Source organism: Papilio xuthus, unplaced genomic scaffold (assembly GCF_000836235.2).
Source record: "Papilio xuthus unplaced genomic scaffold, Pxut_1.1 DF825928.1, whole genome shotgun sequence".
Lineage (NCBI taxonomy): Eukaryota > Metazoa > Arthropoda > Insecta > Lepidoptera > Papilionidae > Papilio > Papilio xuthus.
In genome coordinates this window covers 8,572-26,230 of record NW_013532721.1, presented here as the reverse complement: position 1 = coordinate 26,230, position 17,659 = coordinate 8,572, and the positions used below count along the sequence as shown (strand labels likewise).

Genomic DNA, 17,659 nt, shown 5'->3' with positions numbered 1-17,659 from the left:
TTCAAATATGTTTTATAGAAAAATGAAATATGAATGTCGTAAAGCGGCAGTTGGCGTATTTTGTATCGATTATTTTTTAACGGCGCACGCTTACCTTGCCGAGCGTGACATGGTAATCGGATGGAGTTCAACGTCCCGATGGTTCATATTAATTTATTTATAAGTAATTTATCATTGTTACACAAATACGATTACTCTATTTGCAGTTTGAAGTTACTTAAATGAATTAATATTTATTTGTGTTGGTATGGAGTATGTAACAAAGGCTTTTTGTTTTTTCTTGATACAAGATCGCCATCTTTGTATTCAACGTGCTTTACACATGCTTTAGTACCCAAACCAAATGAGACCGACATTTCACAATTATTAAATATACTACAAAACAATGCGACTTATTATCGGTATCTGACACGAAATGCCCTGTTTGAAACTTTATTATATCTGTTTTTTTTTTCAAATATAATAAAATGATGACGTGTGTTTTGTAAAGCGATTTTAGTCTTAGAAATCAACGATAACTCGTATTACTATAGACATAAATAAGAAGCTAAAATTAGTTAAGTTCGGAAACGTAATATGATGTAAATATATAATGAAGCACGCTCTGTCTACAGACAACTCGTTAAGTCTTGTCATCTCGTAAAATTACATATGAGTTCTTATTAACATGATTTTACTTATAAGTTATGCAAAATCTGACATTATTTTATACATTCCTAATTGTTGTACGCCATTTTGTACGCATAATACTCGTAATATATTTAATTACTTTTGTTCGTGTATAATTTCACCGTGGGTATGTATATTTGTTGCTATGTTCTTATATTTGTATTTTAATACTGAAGTCGGGTTCATTTTGGATGATTATAAACTAAAAAAAATATTTGTAGCCATAAAGAAGTGTGTCACTAGAGTCGTAATACCAATTATTATTGTAAAATTTTCAAACATCTTAAAACAAGCCTTTATAGAAATTATAGTTTTTAGGATGATGACATTCGATTATGTTCGTTCTTAAACAGATGAAAAGTAGTATTCATTTATCTTGATTTATAAACGCAAAAAAAAATCTGGAAGAAAATTAAATTACCTTTATATTAATAACACTATGTAAGCTGCAGGAAACTTAATTATCAGACAACAGAGTTAATCAAAAGATCGTATTTTACAAGCTAACAAAGAAAACGCAAGGTAGAGGGACGACGCCTAATTGCATCATGAATCTTGTAATATTAAATAAAGAAATCATACAAACAATTATTATTAAAAAGTGCACTAAAATTAAAAGTATGTCAAAATTCCCTTACTCTATTTATAACAAAACTTAATACACTTATGTCATATATACATATATATGAAAAGTATATCTTAAGTATATGATTTCATATATAAAATAAAAAATTATACAAAATATATTTTATTAAAAATAGAACACCACCGGCTGCGGAATCACATGACTCAAATAACCAGTGGTCAGAGCTGCAGAGACAGGAACCTTCTCACTACGCGCGGGGTTTCTAAAATAACTGCCCTTTGTATCGGGCCCTGAATAACCTTTTATATTTTATTATTTTTTTTGTTCTCTACATTTTTACATTACAAAATCTGCGATTTCATTCATATCCTAAGGACACTACGCAACGCAACGTAAATCTTCGAAACCAGGTGACTTCTTTTCTGGCCATTCTAATTATATATGTACAAAATAATTAATAATCAAAATATGTAGTTAATAAAATTGTGAAAAACTCGTTATTGAAATCATACATTCGCGGTTAGCAATTTGCCAAAAATGATTGATCACAGACTATATGACGGGTCGCGATATTATGCTCTCAGCGAGGATCAGTATTATGATTGCTTGTTGACACGCCGCGAAACATTTATTTTATTCTGGCAATATTTATTTTACTACAATATATACATGTTTGGTAAATCACGGGGAAGGGTTATTTTGAAGAGCTATACTAGCTTTGGAGAACTAATAATACCAAAGATTAATTTTTTACCATAGACAAATGTTAAAATTTGATACATTCACAAACTATAATACTTTCATAGATACTTATGATATTCCTACGTAAGAGACATTTAAAAGCCTTTTACGTTTCTCTCGGTAATTGAGGTGACCGCTCAATTACATTCCCATCTCCTCCCCTTTGCCATTTTCTTACCAATCTCCTTTATAAACGTTGGAAATGGATTCCCTGATATTTGCGGTTTTTACGCCACATTTTAAACTAGTAATTAAACTACCTCGTTTCCCCATATTAACGGAAATTCAAGTAAAAGTAAACTTCAATTATCCGTCCGACTATAATAAACCTTCAGGGTCACTAAAAAGTTCAATATCGTCTACTAATGCTCTTATGAGTTGAATCAAGCTTATTTTTTATTATCATTGCGTTATCATGATAAAATACACTTTTCCATTAGTATTTGAATTATTAAACATTGAACACATTCAACGCCCGATAAATATTTCAACGAAACATGTCCGTTTGCAGTATATACCGTAGCGTACCAATGCGCGCGAGGTCAATGACTTACGTTTAAATATTTACTGTAAACAACCAATCGATACACACTATTCAAATCAAAAGCTACGCCATTCATTAAAAAATGAAGCAGCGGATTAATTAGATTTGAACTGTGATGGATATTTTTGAATACCTTGCTTTTTATACTCGACATGTAAATACCAGAGTCCTGTACATATAAGAATGGAGACATAAAATCAGTTAACAAAACAGTAGTAACTAAATTGCCTACGACGCTATGTGACAGCGGTCATATTTGACTATTAAACCTCTTGCTTGTTCGCCATTTCTTTTGTTAAAAAACAACGTTTTGTTACTAAAGTTCTCTTTTTTAAGTATCAACTTGCCACTTTAAATATATCACTTTTGTATTTACTATTGTAAGATTTAAACAAAAACCATCCATTTCAGTCTTTTGCCAAATATCCAGAAACAGTATCTACAATATATACGAGCATTATCCGTGAGCAGAATTTGTAAGCAAAGCTTCTATTTAGAAATGTCTACGTCTTTCAATAGCAGACACGTAAAGCCTGATAGAAGGTTGAATAAAGAGAAATATTCAAACTAGCTCCAACCTTTGAACATTTACAAACTGGTAAATAAAATTCAATGTAATTTCGTAATATAATTTAATTAACATGTTCAATAAACATGTAGTCATTTTATAAAACTTTTGCCAGCTTATGTGATGTAACTACGTCTTTAAGACTTGGGAGTTAAATGTTAAACACAAACAACATTTAAGCCGCTGGCTTGAGCAGGATGCTCATTAATTTACAGAAATTATAAAATAAAACTTTCTTTTACACGTCGTATTACCATTATTATTTTACTAGCTGTCGCACGCGACTCCATCTGCGCGAAATTAAAAAAAAACTTTATTAGTAGCCTAAATGTGCCGTCAGACTAATCTACTGTATGCCGAATTTCATCAAGATCTGTTCAGCCGTTCTGGAGATACCTTCGAACTCACATCCATCCATCCATCTAAACATTCGAATTTATAATATTAGTAAGATAAGATGGAATAAAAATCGCTATCAAAATTATTAATAGACTAAGTTATCAAACAGACTTTTTCCTTTGGGTAAAATTATTTATTAAGCTAATAAAATTATTCGGAACCTAACAAAAGTATTTGACAAAAGAATTTCTTGAATTGTGTAAATCGAAGTTCCATTCGAAATACGACGTCAAATATCATCCACGGAAATGGTTCAGGAATCGCAATCTTATGTTTTTTTACTCCGTTACCTTTATTGTTATTATTATTTTTTGCTTCACATCATATCGGATTTTTCGTTATTGCAAATTCTTCTAATAGAAAAACAAAGTCGGTGATTAAAAGAAACAATAAATAAAATAGCAACATTTTTGACAGCTTTTGTTTCTGGTACAGTCGGCTGCTTAAATAATGTGGCATACAAGATATCCAGATATATAAGCAAATACCAAAGTGATCTATTATACCTATAAGTACAAAGTCTTTAAAGTAATTCATCACTTTAGGAATTCCTATATATCTTGATATCTTGTCTGCCACTTTATTTATGTAGCTGACTGTACAAAGTTTACGTTTTTTTTTTAAATTTCATGTTCAAACGTGCTAAATCTTTAGTTAGTTTAAGCAGTCTACGAAGTTTTCGCTCACTTAATACGGAAGTGTATGATTTTATTCCTTTAGAAAATATTCATGTGTATTAAGTTAAAATATATTTGAAATTCTTTCAAGCACTTTTACGAGCTGTACGATTTAAATAGATTTTCCTCCGTCAGTGCTGAAATCTAGTAAATCCGAGACCCGAGCAGCATATAGCGAATATGTGTATCTCTCAGCTTTCCAGTTCGTTTGAGCAACCGGAGTTATTGCAAATATTATGGCATCCAGTAACGGCTCTTATTGATTATTTATAGAAATATTTGCTTCGCGTTTCACTTAGAGCGTAGCACCTGAGACGCAGAAATACCGTACGAGGTTTATCATACTAATATTATAAATGCGATTTTTTAGATGGATGGATTAATGGTTGGATGGATGTTTGTTTGAAGGTATCTCCGGAATGACTCAACAGATCCTGCTTAAATTTGGCATAGAGGTAAAACATAGTCTGGAAGCACACAAAAGCTACTCATTAATTTTTTTTTTATCACTGCGCGGGCGGAGTCGCGGGTGACACCAAGTTTTTTTTAAATAAAAATATTTTTAATGCAGATATACAATATTGTAATTACGTCACATGAAAATGTAATAAAGTTGCTATCAGCGGTTGTCTAAGAGTAATACCAAGAACATTTGCCATTAATAAAAAATATTGCAACATATCGGAGCAAGGAACAATTAAAGGATCTGACCCGGCCACAAACCTGCCACAACGTAGACCAATTGTCTTGAAAAAATCCTGCTATTTAGTTCTTAGTTCAGTTACCGCGGGTTTATAATCAAAATCGTCATTTAAGCCATATTGTTATCTTTATTTTATCAAATATAATGACAGAGTTGACGATATATTTTATACAAAGATTTTGGTCTCAGAACCCAACAGTTAATGAAGGCTCCATTTGATAGATCTTTGTAATTAATATTATATCTATCCCTAAAAATTATAATATAAATTATGCCTGCGATAAATTTCTGTCCCTTACCCTGTAATTATTAACTTTCTATAGAGATGAAAGTCGCATGAATATTCCTTTGTGAAAATTATATCACACCCTCATCTTTAATTCACAAAGTTTAACTACAAATTAAGGCGTAGTTACTGCGTCGTGAATAATTCTAGGATATTCATAAATGCATTAAAACAGTAGTAATTACAAGACAAGTAAAGAGAACGCGTATGGTTACACAAAAGACGCGGTCTTACGGTGAAAAACACATTACATCTGTCTTGCCAGCGAAGACAGGTGAGAGAGGAAAACGCCTTCCTTCAGATCCGAAGACTTATTGCGGACGGTGTCATGTATACGACGGGTTCGGGTCTCGTGGTACTACTACCCTTACACAACGTATTGTCAGGGATGGCGTTATATTGTAAATAGATAATTTGGCACTTACCAACACGATGCCACGTTCGCCACCAGCAATGCTGCACTCCTGATGCACTATTTAAGATACGCGCGCTATAGTCGCATCATCGTCGAACCAAACGCGGACCGTAAACATAAGCGACTCTATCCGACAGGAAACAGACACGTCCGATACGTAACTTTTTCCGTCCAACTTCCGTTCACGCCCGATGCTAACTCTCAACTGTGCAGACACATAGCCTTCCCCCCACAAACCCCGCAGGCCCCGCACCCGGCCGTGGCGGTGCGGAATTTGAAACTACCCGCTTAAGCTGGAGAATAAAAATTGAGTCGGCTTACCTACCGAGTATGCGAAATTGCGAAATACTAGAATATAGTACGTCATTGATTATGACAAACCACAATACTACAAAGCGGAAGAACGCATACTTTGGAATGCATTAGGGAAGATCTATGCCCAGCAGTGTACAGTGCCTAAATGATAATATTTTTTAATGTTAATAATTTTATTGTCATTTTGTAACACCTTTTTATGAACTCTCGCTTCTTTCGGCACGTCAATATTTTTTCCTTAAAATTATTCAGTAGTAACGACACTATTTAATACGAAGAAGAGAAAGGTTCATTAAAATTTGAATAATTGCCAAGTCGTTAGTCCAGAGGACAACCATGAAATATTAATTGGCAATTAACGTAGGCATCTACATTGGCCAAACACCGTTGAATAATTTAGCCCAGTTAAAGATTTATTTTTACACTTGATTTGGCTTACAGAATACTAACTCAATATTAGAAGTTTTAAGCCAAATAAAAGACTATTTATATTATGCAAGTGTACAAAACTTTATGTGATTGTTTTATATACTACAACAAATTAATGTCCTCAGCGCTTTTGACAAAAAAATTAAAATGTATGTTACTCTTAAAAGAATTTGCTATATATCAGTATTTATGTCTAACTTTAAATAAAATAAGATATAAGCTTAGGGTTTATAATTTTTTTTTATACATCATAAGGTGGCAAACGAGCGAGCGGCCACCTGAAATCGCTGAAATAGCAAAGTCGCCGCCTATAGACATACGCAATTGCTTATGCGTTGCCTACCTTTAATCGACGGAGGAGATGATGCACAGAAAGAAAATATCTTCCCTTTCCAATAACTCCCACTTCCCATCCTTTCCATAAGAAAATGGGTGGGATGGGAAAGAGGAGTAAATTAGGCCTCCGGGACGCACACTCATCAGACGAAACGCGGAGTTGCTTCCACTTCACGCCTGTCTTCTGTGCGGTCGTGGTATTTCACCGGACGAGCCGGACCAATTCGTGCGAAGATGTTAAAGCGGGCTTTACCTCTGTTAAATGTTTTATCTTGAAAACCGATTAAATTAGAATTTTACAGTATATATTGTCTGTTTTCTTGTTTTGAAATATTTTATTCTTGAAATTTGATCTATCAAAACATGGACTGAGAAAGTTCAAATTGCCTGTAAACTTTATCCTACTATACAAAACAGTGTACCTGGCCGAGTGCCAAAGTGTCAGTAACCTTGCGATTCTCCAATTATTCGGGGCTTCATTAAGCTTTCAGCTTTCATGTCAATACCGTTAGACCAGAAAGTTCCCTTTTAATAACAGACGCTATTACTTTCCTGACTATTTAATTGGGATTGAAATTATTACGTGTTAATCTTGCTAACATTATAAGTACGAACGTTTAGATGGATTAATGTTTGCTTGTAGGTATCTCCAGAACGGCTTAACGGATAACGATGAAATTTTGCATGCGTGTATAAAATAGTCCGGAAGAACACTTACATAGGCTACTAATTAAGTTTAATTTTTAATTCCGAGCGGACGAGGTCAGATAGTATGATTATAAGTAATTATTGAATCGTACGTATCCGTTCATACAGTACTTTCTGTTATTCCTCTCTTTGGCTTGCAATCCTGCCAGGCAAAGAGAGGAATAACAGCACTGTTTTCTTATTTTTTTACTTTAATTATGTAATTTTATACGAATTTCTTGCTTTAGTAGTGACTTACAAATGAATTTTAATACTGTATTTTTTGTTTTTATTTTATAAAACTATCTATGAAATCAAAAGTCTGAAATCCACGACTCAAGTTTTAATTAAATCCCAAACTTCAAACTTACATCAATTTTCAAATCAATTTATTGAAAATTTTTAAGTTTAATTAATTCAATACAGAATTTTGTCGAGCGAATCAACTTATTTTATACAACTCCCGATAAATCTACATCAAATCTCTTAATGTTTTCTAACAAGAATTTCTAATTCTTAATGTGTACTATTTCATATTTTAAATAAAGCTAAATAACAAATATATATACATATTAAATACTTGAAATATCCATGTTTATAAAGAACTCGAATTCGGAAAAAACTTAAGCGTAGTTTTCTTAACCCTTTACACGTCTGTCAAATATTCGGATTATACTAATAGTAAGAAAAATTCAACCTTTATTTTGTGAAGTTTGGTAGTACCATTTCAAAGTCAACATAAAGAGTACACTATTACTGAAATATTTCAAAACCTTGAATATAAGGAGTTAAATGACAACATAATAATTTGAACGTCGGTGGCTCAGGAAGCTCACTTGATTTGCAATATGCAGGTTCTGAGTTCGAATCCCGCCATATACCAATGTTTTTCGATTTCCGATTTACACGTAAGTTCTAACGGTGAAGGAAAACATCGTGATAATGATATGTGTGAAGTCAACAAACCCGCACTGGGCCACGGTGATTGACTATGGTCTTCACCCGTGACTTTAGGTAGGCTCCGAGCCCTTCAGTGGGAAAGTGTAGTGAGCTGATGCTGAATAATAATTTGATTGTGATCCAAATATGTTTTCTTATTTATTCTATACTTTTTATTCCTTTTGATAGTATTGATTAAAGCACGGCGACGAAATTATAAATAAAATATTTTTGTTCTTTGGATATTAATTTAATTTGTATTTACCATATTTAAATATCACAATAATTTATAATTCATGCCATCTCTGAGCTCGTCTATCGAATAAAATAAGCTTAAATATATTTCAGTTTTAATTAACGCAATTGTAAGTTGAAATCAGATCAGAACAGTTGACGTTATTATTTGTGATGAATTTCAGCAATAAAGTAATCATTTGAGTGTTAATAATTAATTTACAATGGGAACATTAAGCTTTAAAACCAAAGTTTAGAAGCTTTTAAACTTTGTTGTTTTATTTTAATTTCGAATGGTTCGTGTTATTGAATAAAGTTTTGGTTTACATTATTGTCAGGTTTAAACTTTAAATAGAATATTATTGCATATATTCTTTCGCCGCGTCACTATTTTATTTTATTTTACGAATTTCCATTTATATAACTATATTAAACCCGAATGTAAATTCTAAATTTATAATTATAAACTTCGCATAAAGTTTCCAAATAGTTTTTGAATGTGAACATAGAGATTAACTTTAGGGCTTAACTACTTAATTACTTGACCTCAATTAAATAGGAATAAAACATTTAAAACCACTTTGATTCATATTTTATATGCTCTTGATTCATTTATTTTACTAAAGAGCCAAAAAAAAGAGCGTCGGTGGCTCAGGGGTTTAAGCACATGACTTGCAATCTGCAGGTCCTGGGTTCGAATCCCGCCATGTACTAATGTGTTTTTCGATTTTCCAAATACATATGTACATTCATCCGAAGTTCTTACGGTGAAGGAAAACATCGTGATGCAACCTGCAGATATCTGAGAAGAAATTCAATGATATGTGTAAAGTCAACCAACCCGCACTGGGCCAGCGTGGTCGACTATAGCCTAGTCACCCGTAACATAGGGTAGGCTCCGAGCCCCTCAGTGGGAATGTATAGTGAGCTGATGATGAAAAAAACAAAAAATATTTGATAAAAAGTTTTCTAATGAACATTACAAATATATCTTGTATTCATAAAGATAAAGGAAACAAAATTAAAAAAATTCAACGTAATATATAACTAAAAGGAGAATAATATTTTTTAATTTAAAACTTGGTTATGACAGCAGTTTATCTCATACTAGAATAAACAATTACTTGACATTCATTTATTTGATTACGTCATTATCATGCATTAACCTAATTGTCTATTTATTTGGGGCATTTACCTAAAAAACCTGACCATAATTGTCTACACACATACATGTAGACAGTGCTTTTTTCACGAATAACAATCTTACTAATATTATAAATGCGAATGTTTATATGAATGTTTTTTTGTTAGAAGGTATCTCCATAACGGCTTAACGGAACTCAATGAAATTTGTCATATTAATAGTACATAGTTTTAAAGAAAACTTGTTAAGTTTTTATGACTATTTTTATTCTATCATGACTTACGCTGATTTAACTCGATATAATTAATATATAACATATTATATATAACTCGATATAACTCGCGGTTCCTCTGGTATTGCTGATGTCCATGGGCGTCGTTGAACATCTCGGTGTTCCCGCTGCTCGTTTGCTCCCTTCTGTTATAAAAAAATATATATATAACCTTGGAAGTTATTTCTTCTATTTTATACATAGATGTAATTAATTTTCGCATAAAGCTTATTGTGCTTTGTTCTTATTTCACATTCACAAACAATTTAAAGCTATGATTTATACGCAACAGTCCTAAACAAACCACTCGGCATTCAATCCATTTTTGGTGTCACCTTTAAAATTTATGTGATTCTATTAGCAAGATAATTTCATTATTTGTAAGAAATACATTTGTATGTTTATATAAATTGTTAGGTTAAATAATAATAAAATTATTTTAAACTTTATATAAACATTAAATATTATTCCACAAAAATTATTAACATAATGTCTTTAATCTTACTTAAGTGTTTCGATCATTTTAGAACTATCTTTTTAAATTCTAAGTCCTAGTCATGAATCACCCAGTCTAGAAAAGAAAACCAAATGAAAATCCATTAGGTCGTTTTGACATAGGTAAAATAATAATGTACATAGTAATAATTAACAAATTAAAGTCACTCCGAGTAGGAGCTCCATTTATTTCGTATTCAGGCAATGTAATCTGTTTGTGCGGCGAATTGCAACTGAGGCAAGTCGGGTACATTAATAAACTTGTTCAAAACTACGACTGCATTCGTCGCCACATACGTCCTAAAGCATTAACTTGTTTTTGATTCGAAATATAAGTACATTCCACGTTTTCAAAATGAAAATTTTCTACCTTAATAAATGATAGTTATATTATGCTTTGAGCGAGAACCACGCAGCCTAGTTCTAGAGATACCTTCTTACAAACATCCATCCATCCATCTAAACATTCGCATTATAATATTAGGAAGATACATTCATCATCATCATCATAATCAGCTGACTATAAGTCCCCATCGAGGGGCTCAGAGCCTACCCTAAGTTAAGGGTGATTGGCCATAGTCAAGAAGATGCATTCATAGAATAAAAATTATTGCTTTCACTTGAGTTAGTGAACTAAACTTAATCTGATCACTTATATGTACGCATGGGATCATCACGACTCAGGCTTAGTCTAGTGTGATGGTTATAGGAATAGGAAATAGCAATTAACATTTAACCGTTTGTCCGTTTTTATGTATCCCTTACATCGGCTGTATTATATTTTTCATTGCAAGTGAAAATGCTTTGTTTTTTAATAAATAAATTTAAATTTCAAATTAGAAAACGTAAATGTTATATGCATTTATATTTTGACTAGTATAGATAAAATGAATTACCCAAAAAGGCATTTGACCGAGAATAATGAGTATCTTCATGTAAAACAATGATACTCCTATCGTCTTAATTTTGTTACAGGTGAGGGTAATATCTTTTAATAAATTTACATCACCCAATTACCTATTACGAGTTCAGACGACGTAGCCCGGCAGCAATCTCCCAAGTAGGTAATTTGGTTTGTTCGTACGTCTAGGATGCCCTTTGGCGGTCTGTGGCGGTGATTAGTTTCAAGGCTCGTTTGCGGACACGTCGTCGTCGCTTTGATTGCCCTCTTCAGGCCACGTCACTTTAACGTAACGATTACATAATTACTTTATGTCATTCGCAAACGTTCTCCACACTATAATTAATACATTAGTACGCTCACCACTATTTCATAATGGATGTACAGTCAGCTATATAAATATGTATAAATTTACTAAACTCTAGAAACTTGTATACGGCTTCGGTTTCAAAAATACGAATGCGCGTATTCGTTATTAGCACGTATTCATGGCCGGAAGTAAACGAACGAATACCGGTACATATTTTTGAAACCCAAGTTGTATATAAGTTTTTGAAGTTTTGTAAATGTATAAATATTTATGTAGCTAACTGTACATAATAATTGAATGTGCAATTAATAAGTTTTCCTTTAGTGCGTTGATTAAATACAAAATGAGACCTAAAGGAAAATTCCAATCGCCTAAACAGTAAAATCTCAACAATTTTGTTAGGGTAAAAAGTAAGGAATCCAGACCCCAAATAATAGGAAAATGAAAGCACATAGAAGAATTCAAAGATGGTAAAGAACGAAGATTAAACAAACTTGAGCTATGAACGATTATCCCGTTTAATTAAGGAAGGAAAATCCTCAAGATCTAGTTATCGACGTTCGGTCGAGTCTTTAATTCAATTGAAAAAGTTAACAACTAAATTGGCCTCGTAATAAACTTTCTTTTTATTTCTTTGATCGCTATTCCATTAGACACTAGCTGATGCCCGCGACTTGGTAAGCACGGAATTAAGAAAAAAAGTCTATCCTATATAAAATAAAAAATTGTAGGTAAGTGTAGGTGTTAGTGTAGCTTCCTAACAGTGAAAGAATGTTACAAATCGGTGCTGTAGTTTGGAAGACAATTGCAAACAATCAAATCTTTCCTTTTTATAACAACACTCGGGGATAGTGTATCTGCCCAACGGTGCAAAATTTTTTCAAATTGGTGCGGTAGTTTCGGAACCTATTCAATGCAAACAAAGAATCATATCTTTCCTGTTTATAATAGATACATTCTATGGACTGGCAGCTTTCAGTTTAAAAAAAGACATGGAATGATGCATGTGTTGTATACATTTTAATTTAAATAATCCCATAAATTATACAAAAATACGATCGTAGTTTACACGTAAGATTTACGATATACATTTTCACACCAACTTAGGAATTAACTTGAATAGTTAACACTTTAAATCCACAGAATCTAGTTAAAGAATAGAATTTTAAAACATTGAGCAATCGAGATCAGTGCAAGAAACGTATTACGGAACAGACCTTCGTCTAGTTGACGGACACTTGTGAAGACAAATGGTCATTTAAAAACTCTTGACGGGTTGGCTCGCGACAAAAATGAGGGAAGCGATTTACTCTTATATTGCCTTTGTCGTGTAAAGCGTTTTAAGTCTTTTTTATTGGATAGTGCTTTAGTTATAGCTTTAATAGGAAAGCTGAGATAAGAGTCTCAAGAAAAGACTACTCTTTGAAACTTATCTATGGGCGACATGGTGAAAATCTATATATCACAAATAATTTAAGATTATTGAACGCAATGACTACAATAACCTATAATACTTATGTTGATTTCTTTCCTCAATATTAAGTAATATCTATTCAAATGTCTAATGTCTCAGGAAAGTAATATCCTATCTATTCCCACGTAAAAGCAATAATGCTTTCTTTCGATAGGATTATAAGTCGTTCTTACAAATATATCGCTTCATATATTCGGTGAAGCAAGTAAAATGGTTTTATTTAAATTATTTTATGTATAATTAGAAGCACTTGGTCGCGAATGAGATCAGCACAGCGACTGTCATCCACTCTAGCACAACCGTCACTCTGAGAGCCCTTACATCGTTCCTCAATGCGTATATGCGAGGGTAAAAAAATAAATATATAAAACTGAGGGAAATAATTTTATCGTTCCATATATCATTGTAAGCCTTAGAACAAAATTTAATTTAGATTAACTTATTTAGATTTTACATTTTGTAGTGATTTTAATATGTAAAACTAACAAACCTAGTAGCTTTGTCGTTATGTAGATAAATATTGTCAAATCCTAAGGTTCATTAATTCATTTCAGTGGAAAATTGGTCGTCGTCGAAAAACCTGTAAACGACATTTTAAACGGGCTCTGAATCTTTAATAGAATTTTTAAATTGAAAGAAAATTTTCCAACAAGAAATAAATCGACCGTATCATCTTTTAACAAGTTTCAATGATTTTTTTATTCTAATAAAGAGAACAATTTTAATAACTCATACCTCACCGCGTCTGATCCAAATGTCACTTGCTTTTTTAACACGCATTACATGGCACTCAATTAAAAAAAAAACGCCTCTCAAGATTCGATCCAAGGTCACTGAAATATTGATTATATCACATTGGATTACCATTTTCTCGGAAGTCAGTGGTTTTTTCCACTCTATATTAAGCGCGACATAATCCTTACATCTTATTCCCGTTGGTAATCCCTTTGCAGCGACCGCCTGCACCCTAACATATCTCATCAAAATGTTAGGAGGCATTTTTAGTTATTGAATATTAGTTATTGAATATTGATAAAACTTTCACTTCGTGTTTGGGTTCTATACAGACTTACTATCCTCTGGGAGTTCGCGTAATGGCATAATTTATTATTGATCAAAACCGAACCAATATCTCATATATTCATTCCCTTTAGGGCATAGTTAATATGTTAACTTCGTCTAATTTCGTATCGAACTAAGAACAGAAATTTGTACTAATTGTTGGTTTTTGAGACCAAATTTTTTTTAAACGAAGTCTGGTTCAGAAACTCACGATAAATAGATTGTGATTATAGATTTCCTTTTGGTACTGGCTTTTTCCGAATTTCAATTCCTATACTAAAATCGTATAGAGTGATATTAAAATATTGCCCTTTTCCTGCCTTAAATTATATAGAGCCTATTCAATTACAGGATTCGTTATCCATGACAGTTATACATGTAGAGCCTTCCGGCGACGTAGGTCGAGACCCATTATATCGAAAGCTTTTAACTTGATTGTCGTTATTTTCATTATATAAAGTACTGTCAAGTATAAGGGATTTAATTTTTTTTATCAGAAATTCATTGGAACACTTTAATTAATTAAGATTGTTCCTTTAAATCATGTCTTAAATTTTAGTCTTGCCTATGTTTAGTTAGCTATGTTAGCGTATCTTAGCGTATATTAATATTCAGTAAGTGTACTTTTAGTTTTAAGTTAATTAAGTGATAAATACTATACCTGTCGCAATTCTTTTTGATACAATTTAGCCAAATTTTAGTATACTTTTCCTTCTTAGCGTTTTTATAAGGAAAGGGCAGGGGAAGTGTGTTTGACACAGGAGAGGACGCATAGGAAGGCGAAATGTTCGTTTGCTCGTTTGCAAACTAATAATATTACTACATTTATAAAGACTGAAAAAAATAATGGTATTCCTCCGATTTGTTTCAGAGCGTCGTGTCCTTCATCGCTGTTCCACACATGGGAGACCTTGCTACAAGAGGTAGAGGCTGACGTGGTGGGTTGTACCAACGCCGCGACATCTCTTGAGCGCATTGTCGCAACACCACTGATCGAAAGGACCTTCCACATGAAGGTGCAAGCAAGGAAACTGTTCGCGCATCGCGAGGGCTGCGAGGTTATACTAGGAAAAGCTGATGATCAACTCAACAAGGTGAGTTTAACAACTTGAGTTACATTAGTCGTTTGCGTAATGAATCGATATTATAACTAACTAGCTGTCGACCGCGACTCCGTCCGCGCGAAATGTAATAAAAACTATTGGTCCCAGCGTAATGTTATATAGCCTAAAGCCTTCCTGTATAAATGGACTATCCAACAAAGAATTTTTTTTTCAAATCTGACTAGTAGTTCCTGAGATTAGCGTATTTAAACAAACAAACTCATCCGTTTTATAATATTAGTATAGATGTTGTTTCATTCCTATGAATCATACTGTAAACATATTCAGTACGGCTGATTTAATAAAGATGTGCTTTTATAACTATTTGATTCGGTGTTATGGATTTTAATGTTTATAGTTTGGAAAAAATGTTTGATTTATTTTATATTAAATCCTATCGTAAATATCTTCCGTAATTTATCAGTGTTTTTATAAATATTCTAGAGGTTATAAATCTTACTTATTTTCCTTATCTAAATCAGTAACTGGCATCTTCGTTTTTATTATAACAATGTATACCAGCATTACATCGTGATTATTCTTTTGTAAAAAGGACATCTCAAGGGATGATCTTGGATATCAAACATTTACCTATGACAAAGTACAGAGATTAAAGAGAAGGAATAATCCTTAATATAGTAAATACAAAAAATGCACAGATAAACCAAGACTTTGTTATTTAATGATACAAATATTATAAACAGATTTTTGAATGTTTGGATGTATGTTCTTGATTAACTCATAAACATGATTAAGGAAATTTCTAAATGTTTTATATCGAGCGAATTAAAAAAAGTTTATTGTAAAACCCTACTGAATATATTATTAAGGACATTTTTAGATAAACAGAAAATGCTAGCACGATACTCAAACAAGATTTGATCATAATATTAAAACTCAAAATTTTAGCGGCAATGATACGTTGTGTACATCTGCTATTTTGTCCACAAGGCGCAGCTGTCGGGTTTCACCGCAAGATGTAAAATAAACATCATTTAAACCAAATTGCACGTAAAATATTTTTTATCGTAGATTAAAAATCGTCCTGCCTATGGGATTTTTAAATTAAAAAGCGTTTATTCATGTTTAAATGGTCTATGTCTCAACCCATAATATTTGATAGAATAAATTTAAAAGGGTTCTTCTAGAAGAACAATAAATTATTCTTTTCGGTGTTGTAACCTTAGTAAATAATTCTGAATTGACTACAACATTAATTTCTTCACGTAAACAATGAATTTAAAATAACGCTATAGAAATATTACTTTATTTATAGAATAAACTTATTTTAAAATTAACCGGAGGGTTCTTTTAAAAAGCATAAAATTCTCGGTCCTCTTTAATTTCAAGAATGCTTCCTACGCCCCTCCTGGTCGAATGACTTGTACTATTAATAGATGTTCTTAGAATTTGTTGTGTAGTTTTTTTTATTGTATTATCATCTTACTTTAATATTATAAACAGACCTGTATGAAATTTAGCATCGGAATAACTTACTGTCTTGAGCAGCATAGAGGCTATAATTTTTTTTTAATTTGACGTTTTTACAGTTAACCTTAAAAGGACGTTAGAGGTTTTTGATTTCTAGTATAATCATTTAATACGATTATAATTAATGAATTATAAATCGCCTTATTTGCAAGTAAAGTCAACTGTGGTCTTTTATTTGTTCATTCAGATGTAATCTGTGTATGTGTGTACGTAGATTTAAAAGTTAAGAAACGCAGCTACTAAATCAAAAATTATTGCGGCGGTCTATCGTGGGAACATGGTTATAACTTTTTTATTCTAACATATAAAAAACGGTGTAACTTTTTTTTTAATAAACCTAGTGGAAGTTTTTATTAAACTTTGAGAAAATTTACTTACCATGTTCAACTCGTTTTCAACTCATCTAAAATTATTCCGTGTACGCACGAATTTGATTAAATTAAATCCGTTGTAAGCTTTCTTTTTAATATATAATTAAATTGGAGTTTGAATCACAACTTAATGTAGCAGCAGCTTCATTGGGTTTTTTTTTAATATTAGCAGATTTTTTTTTTGTAAATTTACTAATATTTTACCATTCCAACTTATTTCTAGGCTTGTGCTAGGATATGGTTCACGACAATAGTCGAATGGCGGGATTCGAACCCCCGACCTCGTGATCGGAAATCCGTACCCTTAACCATTAGGCTATTGACGCTTGCTAAACAATTAACATTTTATTATTTTGCCAGATTTTTTTATTTGAAGATCTTACTCGGATTCTCACATAACTTGAACCATTTTTTTTCTACAATTAGGTAAATAAAATTGAATGAACTTACTACATATTTAATAGGTCTGAAAATCAGCTACTATCTATATTTAATCCCGCGGGGACGGA

General features: G+C 32.2%; 2 protein-coding genes across 2 annotated transcripts in view; one reads left to right on the top strand and one right to left on the bottom strand.

The window, feature by feature from the left end:
• The window catches only part of Rab3 (RAS oncogene family member Rab3), a 65,742-nt gene extending 59,970 nt beyond the window's left edge, over positions 1 to 5,772 (bottom strand). Inside the window, exon 1 of the mRNA XM_013322681.1 lies at positions 5,599 to 5,772. The gene's annotated coding sequence lies outside the window, so the exon portion shown is untranslated. The remainder of the gene's footprint in view (positions 1 to 5,598) is intronic.
• Positions 1 to 15,279, top strand: part of LOC106125017 (extensin-like) — a gene marked incomplete at its 3' end in the record, with an annotated part of 64,019 nt that extends 48,740 nt beyond the window's left edge. The window contains exon 5 of the mRNA XM_013322105.1: positions 15,057 to 15,279. Coding sequence (XP_013177559.1) covers positions 15,057 to 15,279 — 223 coding nt within the window. The remainder of the gene's footprint in view (positions 1 to 15,056) is intronic.
• Positions 15,280 to 17,659: the final 2,380 nt, after the last annotated feature.